We start from the raw sequence: 16506 nt of genomic DNA, 5'->3' as shown, positions 1-16506 counted from the left end.
TGTAGTGGTACAATCTTGACTCACTGCAACCTCCACCTCCCAGGAGTCCAAGTGATCCTCCTGCCTCAGCCTCCGGAGTAGCTGGGATTATAGGCACATGCCGCAACGCCTGGCTAATTTTTGTATTTTTAGTAGAGACGGGGTTTTGCCATGTTGACCAGGCTGATCTCGAACTCCTGACCTCAGGTGATCTGCCTGCCTTGGCCTCCCAAAGTGCAGGGATTACAGGCATGAGCCACTGTGCCTGGCTAATGTTTTATAATTTTCTAATTTGTTTCCTTGGGGTAAATTTTTCTGAGTGGTATCATGTTAAAGATTATGGTATGGCTCCTATGTCATGGATTATATTTTCTTTACAGATCGTGTGTGTGGTTTCTTGAAACATGAAACATAAGTCACAGCATATATTTTAGAGGGTCACCTTTTTAGTTCATTAGAATTGTTCCTTTTGATAATGTTTGAAAAGCCTCACCTAAACTTACTCAAGTGTTAATATTTCTTCTGTAGCTCAGTCAGTTCACCCAACTCAGCTGCATAGATAAGCTTCAATAAAATCCATTAATGCTTAGGCACCTGGCCAGAAGAGGCCTTTTGAAGACTGTTTGGACCATACATATGCGAGGCATGGAACAATGATCAAAGTACAGAGATTTGTAAATCACTATGAGTGTGTGCTTTTGCTTTCACGACTTAGATCAAACCAATATCATTGAGGTTTACTCAGTCAAGGAGAGTTACCACAAAGAAACAGAGGGCTTATGGACACAAAACAGTGGTTGAGGAAGACTCCAAAGGCCGCCTTTCCACAGACTAGAGTCTCAGTGCTAGGATAATTACATCACAGCCAAGAAACCAAAACCCCAGAGACCAAGGAGGGCCAAGTGAGAATGAGAAAAAGAAAGACATGCCAAAACTCAAATAAAATACATTTCTGATGATCTTTGCTTGAATGCAACACTGAGTTATATCACTAAAGCAAGTGTGTCTGCCCTGAAATAGGCATATTATTAATTCATGGATGAAAACAGGAAAGGGCTAAAATGGCAGGTGCTCTGTGAAGGGTATTTGTATATTTAAAGCTCATTTTGATTAGTTGTAAGAAGAAGAATGAGCTTACTAGAGAGTTAAATACATGGTGCAATTCTTACTATCTGTGCATATATATTTTTTCAGGATTACAGAGTTAGTCACATTGACTTATTTACCGAACCAGAAGGGTTAGGAATCCTAAGTTCCTACTTCGATGATACTGAAGAAATGCAGGGATTTGGTGTAATGCAGAAGACTTGTTCCATGAAAGTACATTGGGGCACGTAAGTATTTTTTTTTTTCAAATACAATTTTAATGAAGTTTTTTTGTGAGTGTAATACTGGAAAAAGAGGACTTAAGATACTTTGTCTCTGATTTGTGCTCCCGTTAAGTAATTATTAACTGTAAGGTGTATTTTTATAAGGCACATAAAATTCTGATTCTTTTGCACCTATGTTATTATGATTCACCTCTCTTATAAACAATATCAATTTACTGTAGGAAATGTGGGGGGGAATTGAATTTTTAATGTATGGCTTTCCTTGTCACAGTGGAATCTGATTCATTCAAAGCTGAGTAGTAGATTATATTTTCATGGTAATTCAGAAGAGCTCATTCAAAGCACATGCCCCTGATATTTCTGGGGGGATGGAAGCCAACACACATGGTACTTCCTGAATATTTTCACACAATGCTGTTCAAAGCCCCTAGGATGTTTGTTTCACAAATCACAGGAAACAGCAAGAATATTTTGAAGGAAATGGGACTCAGATAGGGGAGAAAATTAGGGTAGAAAGTACAGACTGCAATACTAAAGAATGTGGTCTCCAAAGTGACACACACAGCCCCAAGGCATGTGAAAGACATCCACTGAGATGCAGGAAAAAGTACTAAAGCTTCTTCCTGTTTGATTGAAGTCTCCACCTCTTACGATTTTATTTCTGTGTATGTTTTCTAATAGGCATGATGTATTATGTTATAATTTATAAATATTCATATACTCAGAGAATGCTCAAATGTCTTTGCTAATGGTTTACACAGTCAAAAAAGTTTACAGTCTGTCCCTAAAGTGGTATGGGATATCTCAGAGTATAATAAGGCACACCTTAATCATGTTTTTGGTGTTCTATTTATTACTAAAAGTCTTGGTTTGCCATTGTTCACATCTCAGAAAAATGATTTGATTGTGTAAATTGCAGGAATGGGATAAGTTACTCAGATCACAGAATCTGATTTTTGATCCTCAGAAATCAGAAACTAAAAACTTCTAGGCAACTTAACAGGAAGTGTGGCTGTTGAGATTTGGTAGCAGCCATCCTTTAATAGTTGGAAAGTGGTCATCTAGAAGAGATCTTAGACTTGCTCTCTGTTATTCTGTAGGAGGTCCCGGGAAAAACCAGTAGAAGTTAGAGAGATGGATTTTGACTTGACCCGGGGATGAACTTTCTGATGGTTAATAACAATTAAAATGGAAGTGGGCTGCCTTGTCAGGTAGAGAGTTTCTCATCACCAGGAGTATTCAAGTAGAGGATGAACAAGAATTTATCCAGGGTTTTGCAGGGGAAGGAAAGTATGAGTTAGATACTTACTTTATGACAGTTTATTTATTTAATTTACCTTTAACAGTTGGAAATATAACACACCTGGAAAAAAGTTTGCAGAAGGTAAATGTACAGTTAGATAAAGTGAGCACCCAAGTAGACACCACTTGAGCCAAGAACTAGAACCTTACCAGCACCCCAGAAGCCCGAGGGTGTTCTTTCCCTATGCCGGCCCCTCTCAGAAAACAACCCTCCTCTCCCCAGAAGAGTGGGATAATAGCAAGGAATGACTGTAGCGATGGTTCGTCAATATACAAAGGTGTAGTTATTAGGGCAGAATTTGGGGTGTAGAGAAAAATGTTAATTTAAATATCTCCTCTTGATGTATAAAGTTATTTTCCAAGGATAGTATACATTTTACTGCTTTTTAAATTGTTTTTAATTGACAAATAATAATTGTAGATATTTTGGGGGTACAATGTGATGTTTTGATACATGCATACGTTGCATAATGATCAAGTCAGGGAAACTGGCAAATCCGTCACCTCAAACACGTATAATTTCTTTGTGGTGAGACTCTTCAGAATCCTCTCTTCTGCTATTTTGAAATATAAAATATGTTATTGTTAACCATAGTTACCCTACCGTGCAGTAGAACACCGGAACTTATTCTATTGTATATTTTTGCCACATTTTCTTGATCTGTTCATCTGTTGATGGACACTTAGGTTGATTCCCTATCTTGGCTATTATGAATAGTGCTGCAATAAACATGAAAGTGTGGGTGTCCTTTGATGTACCTGATTTCATTTCCTTTGGATGTATACTCAGTAGTGAGAATGCAAGATCATACAGTAGTTCTATTTTTAATTTTTTGGGGAGCCTCCATACTGGTTTCCATAATGGCTGTGTTAATTTATATTCCCACCAATCATGTGAAAGAGCTCCCTGTGTTCCACATCCTCACCAATACTTGTTATATTGTGTCTTTTTGATAGTAGCCTTTCTAACTGGAGTGAGGTGGTATCTCACTGTGGTTTTGATTTGCATTTCCCTGATCTTGAGTGATGCTGAACATTTTTCATATACCTCCTGGCCATTTGTATATCTTCTTTAGAGAAATGTCCTGCCTTTAGTGCACATTTTGAGTTATATCAATTGGTACCCTGTAGTCCTTGAAAGGCTATGAAATTTCTAAAGGTGATTAATTTAGAAGTAGAAATTAGGAAAGGCATTTTTTTCCTCTGCACACCCTGTCTACATATGACAAGAAATTGGGATTTTAACAAATATAAATGAGATGTATTAAATATATTCAGTAAATCTGCTAATCAAGCATCTACTATGTGTTAGATGCTTTCTAGTCACTGTTACAGCAGTGAAGACATAAAATAATGTCCCCACTCTCCTAAAGCTGTCACTCTAGTAGGAATAAACAACACAAATACAAATATTAATGTGTCAGATGGCAAAGGCTACAAGAAACATAAATTACAGAGAGGGGCAGGCATGTTGCTATTTTAGACAGGGTGGCGAGTAAAGGACTCTGGTGACATTTTAAGCAGGGAGTTGCAGGAAATAAGGGAGTCTGCCCTGAAGCTAGCTGAGGAAGGAGGGGCAGGGAGCCTGTCCCAGAGAGGAAGCATACCATTTGCAAAAGGTTTCTGGGCATGCTTGGGCAATAGCTAAGAGGCCACAGCGGCTGGAGCTGAACTTGGAGAATGGGGATAGGAGAGGGCTCAGGTCACATATGGTCTTTCAGGGAGGAGAATTTAGATTTAATCTAAGTGACGTGGAAAATCACTGGAGAATTTTGATCTAATTTGCGTTATTAATAGAAGGATCAACCTGTTTGTATAGAAAATAGTCTCTAAAGAGGCAAAGGTGGAAGCCAAGAAACCACGCAGGACACATTTGCAGTCACACAGTCAAGAGGTGATGGTGGCTTAGGTGTGCGATGGTGGTGGCAGGAAGTAGATCTTGGATGCATTTTGATGGTAGAACCGACAGCATTTGCTGACAGATTGTGTGAGGAGCCAAGAAATGCCCGAGGTTTACAGCCCCAACATTTGTTGAGATGAAGAAGACTTTGAGGGGCAGGTTGGGAGAGAGTGAGATTCAGGAGCACAGTTTTGGACAGTTTAAGGCTGGGATGCCAACTGCAAATTCAAGTAAGTGGGCAGGAAGGTGACTGGGTATGTGAGGCTGGAGTTCAGGGGAGAGGCTGGAAGCATAAACTTAGGAGTCACTGGCATAGAGAGTATATTTAAAGCAGGCGCAGGACAAGGTCCCAAAAGGGAGTAGATGTAGTTAAGGGAAGAGAAGGCACTTTTGTATTAAGAGGCTGGGAAGAAAAGTAGGAATCTAAGCAAAAGAGAATGCTTTCATCTCTTGCTACTGTGAATTTTTTCACATGAAAGACATTTATATGCTTTTTTTTTAAGTATTGGTGGAAAGGTTGAGAAATGTAACTTTCCTTAGAAAATAATGAAAAAAGGCATCTGCTATCATATTTTAATCTCAGTGTCTGGAGGGTGCCATGACTCAGGCTTGGGCTATGTTGAAGCACATTAAGTTACCTTAAATGATGTTTCTTACCTTTGCAGTAAGTTTAGCTTTGCCTCCTAAGTGGTAGTTACTAGCCTGTCACAGCGTACAGTTTATGACAGCTTTGCGTCATGATAGGCATCTTTTTTTCTGGCTGTTCATTTCCGTTGTCATTAGGATAGTGGAACACTGCCTCGGATGTTACTTCAAAGTTGGGCTCTTTGAACTTGCTTGGAGAGCTTAGGCACCAGTTCATTGGTGCTTTTACAGATCTCCAAGGAAAGTCTCAAGGGATTGAGAAGATTTAACTGATAGTAAGTACTTAAGCTCATTTTGCTTCTGTTGGTGCTCCAGTTCCCCTGAACTGGGATAAGAAGTCTTTGCCATGGGAGGGAACTTCTCAAGAATCCATTAGGTGATTGATTCTAGGGCCCGTTCACTCTAGATTAAGCTCTTCTACTCATACACAAAATAAGCGTGTTACTTGTCTTGTCAAATTCTTATTTGAGGAAATGAGCAATTTCTAACTAAACTTGCCTTTCAGATTCTATTGAGAGTCATTTGTTTTTAAACCTTTCTTTCAAGCAGCTGGCTAATCCTAGCACCCATCCTCCTAGAGGTGAAAGCATATTGGTTTTTTAGGGTGTGAGATGTGTATGGGGGTGGAAGTGGAAGTCGGGGGTGGTATATTTATAACAAAAGCGAGAAATTTTAGAACTTCGGCCCAACACCATCATTTGACTGAGGAAGACAAGCTTTGGTCACTTTCTCCGGACTAGGGTTAGTTGTTAGCAGAACGTGTACTAGAATGCAGGTGTTCTAAAGTCAAGGGACTTCTTTTTTAACGGACAGACATTATATGATTATTTTTACTGTGAAATATTTGACAGATACAGAAGAATATATGAATATGTGTGAACTGTGAAGCCTGATAATAAAACAATCCCCTGTGGACCTACCACCCAACTTACAACCTAGACCATTACCAACATTGCTGCAGAACCTGGTGTAGCCCACCCTGGTGACACGCGTAACCACTCTCCTAAGATTACTCGTATTGACGGGTGCATCTGTATTTTTTTTCACTGCTGTATAATATTCACTGTATATTTCATTGTAGAATATACCATATCAGAACCCAATATTTTATTATGAAGGTTTTCAAACATGCAGAAAAGTAGGAAGAATAGTTCAGTGAACACAAATGTACCATTGACTTTGACCCAATAATTGTTAACATTTTGCCATATTTGTTATAATCTTTTTTCCGAGCCCTTGAATGTACATTGCAGATACCACGACCCTTCATTCCATATAGGATTCAGCCTGAATCTCTTTATAATGACATTCTCCTGCATAACTATCATGATTACACCTGAGAAAATGTACAAGGTATCCATGTTAATATCTGTTCTTGAGCCCGTCACCAAATTTTCCCAATTGCTTCAGGAATGTCTTTTATAGATTTGCATGTTCAAATCAGGATCCAATCAAGGTTCATAGAAATGCATTTGATTGTTCTGTCTCTTTAAGTCTCTTTTTAAAAATCTCTAAAATGCCCCCTCTTTGTTTCCCATGCCGCTCACTTTTAAACAGATTTAGGCCAGCTGTCTTAGAGAATGTGCCACATTCTAGATTTGTCTGAGTGTTCCCTCATGCCATGATTTAGCTTGTCCTACTTCCTATCTACTAGGGCTTAAGTCTCGAGGTATGGTTAGGTTCAGGCCAAACAGTTTTGGCGAGGATGCTTCATACAGGTAGTGCCATATATTTATGTTGCATCACATCAGGGGGCATGTGCTAACTTGCCCGTTAACAATACCAAGTTTGACTGTTTGGTTAAAGTGGCACCTCCTCCATCTTTCCATTGTGAAGGTACATTTTCCCCTTTGACATTCACAACCCCCTCTGTCGTGAATAACCTCAAAGAAGGTACACTCATATTTAATTTTTTGAGTATCCAGTTGGTTTCTGTAAATGGCCAATATTCATGTACAGCCATGTCTAGGGAATAAAACTTCAGATCCATCTGGAAGTGCTGTTTTTGGTTTAAGAACAAGTGAACAAGATAAGACTGATTTTTCTTGTGCCACTCAAAGGGTGTTTCTAAAAGAGTAATTACACAAATATTTTAATAAACATATAGATGGCCATTTACTTTAACAACATTCATTTGTAGTTATACATTTGTTTACAAAATAAGCTTGGATTTCATAGTCATACTGTTTGTTAAGTACTACTATAAAGTTGTACTTTTTAATCTATATTGGCAAAAGCTCATTACCTAAGTGCATGGGAAAATAAAAGATTACCTTTAGAAACTGAAATAACATTGCCTGGAGATAGTTTCCCCCTCTCCTGATGGCCTTGTAAATAATATATCTTGTTGGAACAGAATTTAGAAAAAAATGAATCATACCCTGTATATGAGTTTTCAAATTCCAAAGTCCACCCACCATTTATAAATGTCTGTTTGAATTACCCAGCAGGCCTTCAGCACTCATTTACTAAGGAAGAACTTTCAGAGCAGCAGTCTTTTCAAATGCATTCATTTATGTGTTTAGTTTTTTGACAAATTCCCCTCTCCCCAGAATGACTTTCCTTCCATAAATGTTATGCAACTAAACCACATGCTTCAACAAAAGTGAAATGTTTAGTATCAGATGAATGAATCCCCTTTGAACTCAAGCTGTAGAAGGAAAGACTTAATGAAAAGGGTACTTCGGTCAGGATCATTTCAAAATCTCAGATCACTTGCTCATGAGCCATACATTCAGTTTATGAAGAATTAAGCCTGTTCATTTGTGAAGAAGTCAGACTTTGGGGCCTGCTTGGCTTGTTAGCCTAATATACCATAATGTGTTACAGGACTGCCGTTATCTCACTAGGGAACAAAGTCCATTGGTAGTGTGCCTGTGAGAGCTTTGAGCTCCAAAATACTTGTAATGAATCCTTGGCTGTCATGGTTTAAACATAAGGAAGTTTAAAGTACCCTATTCTTAGCCTCTGTTTTCCTGTGGTTTAGAAGCATTACAGTGGTATTTAAAAGATAAGCCTCTTTTTTTTTCCTTAAGTAACTTTTTTTGAAGTATAACATTTGTACAAAAAGGTACATAAACCCTAAATATATAAGCTAAGTGAATTTTCACAAAGTGAATATGCAGGCGTAATCATCACTCAGATCAAGAAAAAGAACATTCCCAGCATCGCAAAAACCCCCTTGATTCTTGGGCCCTCCTAGTCATCCTCACGCCCTTTTCCCCAGTAACCATCATCCTGACTTCTAACACTGCAGTTCCGACCTCTTACCCATGTGCCACACCTGGCCTCCCGACATTCTTTCATGTGTGTGTTGTCAAATCATCAGCAGGAGTCTGGTTGTAAATCTCTGTATAATTAGAGAAGTTACTGATGTATCCCAGGGAATCTTGAGCAACAACCATCATCAAAAATTTGCCTTGGGCCAAGTTTGGGAAGAAGAAAAAAGCAAAGAGGGAGGTATCAGACCTATTTTGTGGGTAAAAGATTTCATTTAGAGCCACCCTCTTCTTGGCATGGTGTTCTGGAGAACACAACATGGTGGAGTACCACGGCTGGAACATGTTAGCGAAATTAACCCAATTGGCGAGTGTAAGTGATCCCTAAGAATTCTGTTTGTTTATAAAGCGGGTACATTAACCCCTGTCTTACAGAAAAGTCACTTCTTCATCATTCTCACCTTCTCGGAACCCTCCCAGGAACCAAGATGTTTACAGAAAGACCTCGTATACTTTAGAGACAGTGCTAACAGGCATGGTTTTCTGGTTTCCTGATTTCTGGCACGTTAGAGGAGGGCGGGGCTGCTGGTTTCCCAACTGAAAGTAGAAGCAACAGCTGAGAAGCTGATAGAAGGGTGTGGTATTGAAAAGCCATAAAAATCAGAAACAAGAACTCAAAAAGCTTTGCAGCCTGGGAACAAGCAGCCCCACAGACCTTCAGAGCCCCTGAGGACACCACTGTGCGTTACCTAATGCTCACAGTGATGATCCTGAGTAACTGTGAAAAGAGTAAACTGTGTTCAGTACACTCCCTGTAATGAGAAAAACTGCCATTAAAAAAATGATTAGGACTGGGCACGATGGTTCACGCCTATAATCCCAGCACTTTGGGAGGCCAAGGCAGGTGGCTCACCTGAGGCCAGGAGTTCGAGACCAGCCTGACCAGCATGGTGAGACCCCCCACCCCACCGACACTACTAAAAAAAAAAAAATGCAAAAATTAGGCGCCGTGGTGTGTGCCTGTACTCCCAGCTACTTGGGAGGCTGAGGCAGGAGAATCACTTGAATCAGGAGGCAGAGGTTGCAGTGAGCTGAGAGCAAGCCATAGCACTCCAGCCTGGGTGACAGAGCAAGACTCCATCTCAAAAAAAAAAAAAAAAAATTGATTAGGAACCTGGTTCTGGAGTCGGCTTGAATCATTCCAACCTTTCCTACTTACAGCTCTGTGTGGCTCTAGGCAACTTACATAACTTTCTCTATAAAATGAGGACAATGGTATCCCTTCTTCATAGCATTGCTGTGAGGATTAGATGATGTTCTGGGTGGCATTCCTTGTAAGCTCTAGGGAGATGTTAGCGGTTACTAATGTTTGGCACCATGACAAATGATTAGGCGGAACTTAGGAGCAATTAAGATAAAATAAGGGGACAAAGCCAGCCAAGGAGAAGAGTAAAAGATTAAGAAGAGGAGCATATAATGGCTTTATTTTTCCTTGAGTCTAGTATGATTCTAACACCTAAGTGCAACCGTTCACTGTGTGGGTCCGTATGCTCTCCTGTTCTTCTCCTCTCATCCTGGGTACCAGACAGAAGGAAAAACTGAAATGATGAGCTGGCTCCCTTTCTTTCCTTCCATGGTGGCTCTTTAGGTGGCTGATTTATGAAGAACCTGGATTTCAGGGTGTTCCTTTCATCCTGGAACCTGGTGAATACCCTGACGTGTCCTTCTGGGATACAGAAGCAGCGTACATTGGATCCATGCGGCCTCTGAAAATGGTAAAAATGAAATCCAAGTGTTCTTGCAGTGATTCTTTGTCAGCTTGACATGGGTAATTCACAGGGTATGACTTTGAAGCAATAAAGCTGACTTTTAAGGAACAAATTTGTAGTAGGTTGGACCTATTGCTCAATAGAAATAATAGAAACAGTAACTTGCTAGATGCTACAGACTGGAAAAAAAAAAAAAAGCAGGTAAGATTATGCCCTTTGCCTTTAAGGCATTCTCAGCCTTGCAGAGCTGCAGATGGTTGCACAAAGCTTCAGCCCAGTGTAGGTTTAACAAGTCAGGAAAGTGAAGAATTAAACATTGGTGGAAAAACAGGACAAAGGATACATACAATTTCAAATTGTGGGTGAAGTGACAGAGAGGGGGGATAATTAGGAATGCATCATCCTAAGTTAAGTTTGACCTTAAAAAATTAGCAGGATGATTTTTAGATGGAGCTGTTGGTGAATGCACTGCACGAGCCAGGGTGCAGCCTGAGAGAGAGCAGGGCACGCTGAGAGCTGGCTCAGCTGCCGTGAGATGAGGCTGTGCTGCGTGGCAGCTTGGGAGTTGCTGGGACTAGACCAAATGAGTGTTGTCCTCCCAAGTATCTGCTGTGGAAGGAGCCTTTGCTTCCTCCGCCTTGTCCCCAAGTCTTGCTTTGTTCTTTGTCTCTTCTGCTAGACTGAGAGCTTTGGGAGGAAGCAGGCCACATCTGTCTTGTCCCCGGTGTTGGGTGCAGTGTGTGTTCCCTAAATACCCGCAGTGAGAGTGAGGCTCCCGTTACAAACATGTTTTTGAAACTGCATTTTGCAGTTGTCTTCTCAGCCAGTTTGAGACAAATTAGAAAAGAAGACAGTATTTTTGTTTTTTATTGTACTTTAGGTTCTGTGTACATGTACAGATCATGCAGGATTGTTGCATAGGTACACACATGGCAACGTGGTATGCTCCTCCATCCTCTCGTCACCTACACCTGGCATTTCTCCCCATGTTATCCCTCCCTTACCTCCTCACCCCCTGCTTTCCCTCCCTTGCCCCCCACTAACAGACCCCAGTGTGTGATGCTCCCCTCACTGTGTCCATGTGTTCTCATTGTTCATCACCCGCCTATAAGTGAGAACATGTGGTGTTTCATTTTTTGTTCTTGTGTCAGTTTGCTGAGAATGATGGTTTCCAGGTTCATCCATGTCCCTACAAAGGACACGAACTCATCGTTTTTTATGGCTGCATAATATTCCATAGTGTATATGTGCCACATTTTCCTTGATTTTTTTAAATCTTAATTTTACCCCTCCTGCCAAAGTATTTGGTTTAATTATCTGTATGTTTGCTGGTCTTAATGCACATGATTTGGGCCTTTTTTTTCCCTAAAATTAAACTCACTTTCAAAGAACCAAATTTTGCTAGTTTTGTGAATGTATGAAAGAATTCATCCAGGTTTTAAGAGCAGTTTGTAATGATGATGAAAAATCTCCAAAGTCTATGGTTTTCGAACAGGATTACTTTTGAAAAGGTCATGTGCTTGGTTGTATAATCTCTGGTTTGCTGATAATATCAGCCACATTCCTTTTTTTTTTTTTTTTTTTTTTTTTTTTTTTTTTTTTTTTCATAGAAGATAAGGAAATAAACACATTCTTTTATTATTACCATTCATTTGGTGCCTTTGAGTGTCTTTGGCAGTACTTTTTAAAAAAGCTATTAAGATGTATTAATTAAAAAAATCCAACTATCCTATTGCTGATTTAAACTCTTGACCTATTTAATATATTGTGGAATATCTTTTTAATGTAATATCATTTCTCTGATTTTATTGAGTTCTTTTGTTTTGAAAAAGCTTTTTATTTTATAACAACCCCCCACAGACTCATCCTTTGGGATGTTTTAAATTTGATTTAACAGTTTATCTAATTATTCCATGAGTCCTCCGGAGCTTATTATGTGAACTTCAACACATAATAGTTTTGTAAGCCCTGGTTGCAAAATCAAATGCCTCCAGGGGCCAGGCAGCAAATACAAATAGCTCAGAGTTGAAGTGAAGGGAATGGTGGAGGCAGCAAACCCGGGCCTGCGCCCAGCTGAAGGATGAATTCAGTGCAGGATTGTTAAGTGCAGAAGGTGAAGACAGCTAGCTGCCTGGGAGAACCTGGGTCCAGAGATGTCAGCTCTTAGAACTGTTTTTACAAGAGAAGTATGGATTTTTATGAGAAATTTTCAAAGTTTAAAATAAAAAAACTTACTAGGTCAAAAAATACTTCTACAGTGCAGATGAGCTTATAGACAGCCCGCGTGAGGCTCCGCCCTAGCCCGCCTTCCTCGTGTCTTCATCTGTGTTGTTGGTAATTTTAGAACTATCTCATGTGAATTACAACAAACTGGAACGTAGTCACACTGAAATTCAGTGGCTTACTATAAACTGCTATGGCTAATATGAAATGGTAACGTATCAGTGAAAAACTATTTTTTTTAAATTGCATTTTAGGTTTTGGGGAAAAAACTATTTTTCTTATTATGTTATTGCTCTTTGCAGGGTGGCCGTAAAGTTGAATTCCCTACAGATCCAAAGGTAAAAATGTATATTAAATATGTAAACATATACACACATATATATACCTAATGTTATTTCCACCCCATCTCTATGAAGATATCGCTTGTGTGACTTCTCATATTAAACCTCTATCACACACAGAGGCAGCCCAGGGAAGTTACCAACTTACACGTGCCATCCTTCAGGCTGGAAGATAATGCTAATAGCATCAGTTATCGCTAAGAGTACATTTAGCCATGGCTGGACAGTGTCATTGTTGCGTTAAGCTAACAATTTGCAGTTGTATTTACTAATTGCAGGGCTTGTTGCTGCTTGCCAATTAGCCAGGAAAAAACCTTTCAAGACAAGCTCTCCCTACTCCAAAGTACCCTTTCTACTCTTCCCAATTTCCACATCGATGCCACACACTATGTATTTTTTCATTTTTAACACTACTTTAGAATCCTCTGGTTCCTTCTATGTGGTTCTAAGTATCAGATATATATGTGTGTGTGTGTGTGTGTGTGTGTGTGTGTGTGTGTGTGTGTGTATATGATATAGATGTGTGTGTATATATACATACACAAAAACCAATTATTTTTAAACTCTTTTGAACCATGGTTTTGAGCTATACCACATTAGGAAAAGAAAAAACCCTTTTTATTTTTCTTTTTACTGTTTTATCAGATGCCATTATTTAGTTATTGTTTTTTTTTTTGGAGACCAGGACTTGCTCAGTCACCCAGGCTGGAGTACAGTGGCGCCATCATGGCTGACTGCAGCCTTGATTTCTCCGGCCCAAGTCATCCTCTTGCCTCGGCTCCTGAATAGCTGGGATTATAGACGTACCACCACACCCAGCTTTTTTTCTTTTTATCAGAGACAAGGTTTCGCTATGTTGCCCAGGTTGGTCTCAAACTCCTAAGCTCAAGTGATCCTCTCGCCTTGGCCTCCCAAAGTGCTGGAATGACAAGTGTCAGCCACTGTGCCTGGCCTAGTTAATTTTTAAAAATATGATTAGAACATTTTATTTTGTTTTTTAGAGACAGAGTCTCACTCTGTCACCCAGGCTGGAGTGCATTGACATGATCTCGGCTCACTTAACCCTCCACCTCCTGGATTCAAGTGGTTCTCCTGCTTCAGCCTCCTGAGTAGCTGAGATTACAGGCGTGTATCACCATGCTCAGCTAATTTTTGTATTTTTAGTAGAGACGGAGTTTCACCATATTGGCCAGGCTGGTCTCGAACTCCTGACCTCAACTGATCCACCTGCCTCAGCCTCCCAAAGTGCTGGGATTATAGGCATGAGCCACTATGCCTGGCCAGAAAATTTTAATTTATGTTTCAGGACTTAGTGACATTAAATGACTCATTTAATGTTAAACTGTTGGGATACTTCTTACAAATTACTGGTATATCTTATTCCTATTATAGGTAGTTATTTATGAAAAGCCTTTCTTTGAAGGAAAATGTATGGAACTAGAAACAGAAATGGGTAGTTTTGTCATGGAAGGAGGTGAAACAGAAGAGGCGACTGGAGGCGATCATTTGCCGTTTACGTCAGTGGGGTCTATGAAAGTTCTAAGAGGCATGTAAGTACATGGGTGACTTGTTAGGATTTCTCTCTCTTTTTTTCTTCTAAATATTAAGTAATAAATGTGTCCTTTCCCCCATAAAAACAACATTTCTGATTCTATAGTATGGTGAATTTTGACAGTCATGTCCATGTTCTCCTCGGCCTATAGTTACTGGATTTAAGAAAGCAGTTTGAGGCCAGGCACGGTGGCTCATGCCTGTAATCTCAGCCCTTTGGGAGGCCAGGATGGGCAGATCACCTGAGGTTGGGAGTTCAAGACCAGCCTGACCAACATGGAGAAACACTGTCTCTACTAAAAATACAAAATTAGCTAGGTGTGGTGGTGCATGCCTGTAATCCCAGTTACTCGGGAGGCTGAGGCAGGAGAATTGCTTGAACCCGGGAGATGAAGGTTGCAGTGAGCTGCACTCCAGCCTGGGCAACAGAGCAAGACTCTTGTCTCATTAAAAAAAAAAAAAAAAAAGCAGTTTGAGGGAACAGTGTGGGAATCAGTCCACCAAGCAAGGCTGATACATTGGCCTGTTCAAATTGATTAAATCGAAAACCTTGCTTATTAGAATTCTGTTCCAAGCTATTGAGTGGTTTGATAGTTCACTTTCTAATTTTTATGTTTTTGAATTTTATAGATCTTACACAATTCCCATAGAAGTGTACACTAAAATTGCTCCTGTAAATTGCCAACTATTCACAATATTTTTGTTCCTATTTGAAGTGAGTTTATCCAGTTTTACTTGCTGAGGTTTGAGTCAGTCCTTATTAAACACACACACATACACACCACTCACACACACACTCCCCTTCCCTCCTTTACACAACTCTGATATGTGTCCCTTAGGTTATTTTCTTGCGGCCATTCTGTTATTCTAAATTTCAGAGAATTCCAATGATAATGCGGAAGTTCACGTCTAGCTTTATAATTATTTGTATCTTTCAATGAAATGGATATGTACCTTGAAAACATTTTAATGTGTCTGAAAATTACTACTCATCATGTTCTTTGTGTTGTAGTTGGGTTGCGTATGAGAAGTCTGGATTTACAGGTCATCAGTATTTGCTAGAAGAAGGAGAATACCGGGACTGGAAAGACTGGGGAGGTTACAATGGAGAGCTTCAGTCTTTACGACCTATATTAGGTGTAAGTTAAGGAAAAGCTAGTGGCTAATACTTGGTCTTCTTTAGATAATAAATGGCTAGCCTTTGAATCTTTAATTTTTTTTCTCAATAGGATTTTTCAAATGCTCACATGATAATGTACAGTGAAAAAAACTTTGGATCCAAAGGTTCCAGTATTGATGTATTGGGAATTGTTGCTAATTTAAAGGAGACCGGATATGGAGTGAAGACACAGTCTATTAATGTACTGAGTGGAGTGTAAGTGAAATGATCCAATTGGAATTTTAAACATAGTTTTGCCTTGGCTTATGTTAAACCGGTAAGAGTCTATGACAGAGTAGGCACTCAATACACAAATATCTCAACAGCTTCACATTACATCAGTCATTTAATAGCTGCTGCATGATATTTTCGTTAACTCTCTTTAAAACTCTTTCTCACATAGTCTCTTCTTTTTACGGGTAATATAACGTTTGGAGTAGGCTTTTGGGTATCGCGATAGAAATCTACAGATCTGCTTCCCTTGTCATTCTGCATAGAGAGAGCATGAATTTTTTAAATGAGGGGAATCAAATAATAATAGTAATCTAACATAAACCTGAGGCTGGGTCAAAGTCCCATTAGATATTCCTGTGGTCCTACACCTGTTCCAGTATATTTCTTCTCTATTAGTTTGACATAAAAATAATTGTTCAGTGTACTTGAAGTTAGCAGTTGACTGTTTTATTAGTGGTAAAGCAAGTTTTTATTGAAAGATGTTTAATCAAGATTCTTTGGGATGAAAGTGACTGCAAGCCAAGCTAAATTGGCTTAAAGGCTTAAAATGGAACTTACTGGTTTAAGTAACTAAAAAGTCCTGGAGAAGATTTTGCTTCAGGCATGGCTGGATGCAGGGGATCAAACACTGTCATCAGAACTTGGTGTCTGTCTTGACTGGGCTTTTTTCTGTGTTGACTTGACTTTAGATGGGCCCTTTGCATCTGCTGGCCTGTGGCCACATCTGGTTTCTATTCTTTTTTTTTTTTTTTTTGAGGCAGAGTTTTACTCTATCACCCAGGCTGGAGTGCAGTGGTGACATCTCAGCTGACTGCAACCTCCACCTCACAGGTTCAAGCGATTCTCCTGCTTCA

General features: G+C 39.6%; 1 protein-coding gene across 2 annotated transcripts in view; it reads left to right on the top strand.

The window, feature by feature from the left end:
• Positions 1-16506, top strand: part of CRYBG1 (crystallin beta-gamma domain containing 1) — a 216939-nt gene that overhangs the window by 176116 nt on the left and 24317 nt on the right. For both annotated transcript variants that reach the window (XM_017543754.2, XM_037743955.1), the window contains 6 exons: positions 1174-1313; positions 10024-10150; positions 12670-12705; positions 14101-14258; positions 15272-15398; positions 15489-15634. In XM_017543754.2, coding sequence (XP_017399243.1) covers positions 1174-1313; positions 10024-10150; positions 12670-12705; positions 14101-14258; positions 15272-15398; positions 15489-15634 — 734 coding nt within the window. The remainder of the gene's footprint in view (positions 1-1173; positions 1314-10023; positions 10151-12669; positions 12706-14100; positions 14259-15271; positions 15399-15488; positions 15635-16506) is intronic.

This window comes from Cebus imitator, unplaced genomic scaffold, assembly GCF_001604975.1.
Source record: "Cebus imitator isolate Cc_AM_T3 unplaced genomic scaffold, Cebus_imitator-1.0 Scaffold160, whole genome shotgun sequence".
In the NCBI taxonomy this organism is placed as follows: Eukaryota; Metazoa; Chordata; class Mammalia; order Primates; family Cebidae; genus Cebus; species Cebus imitator.
The sequence above is the reverse complement of the archived record's forward strand: the minus strand, read 5'-3'. Positions and strand labels throughout refer to the sequence as shown.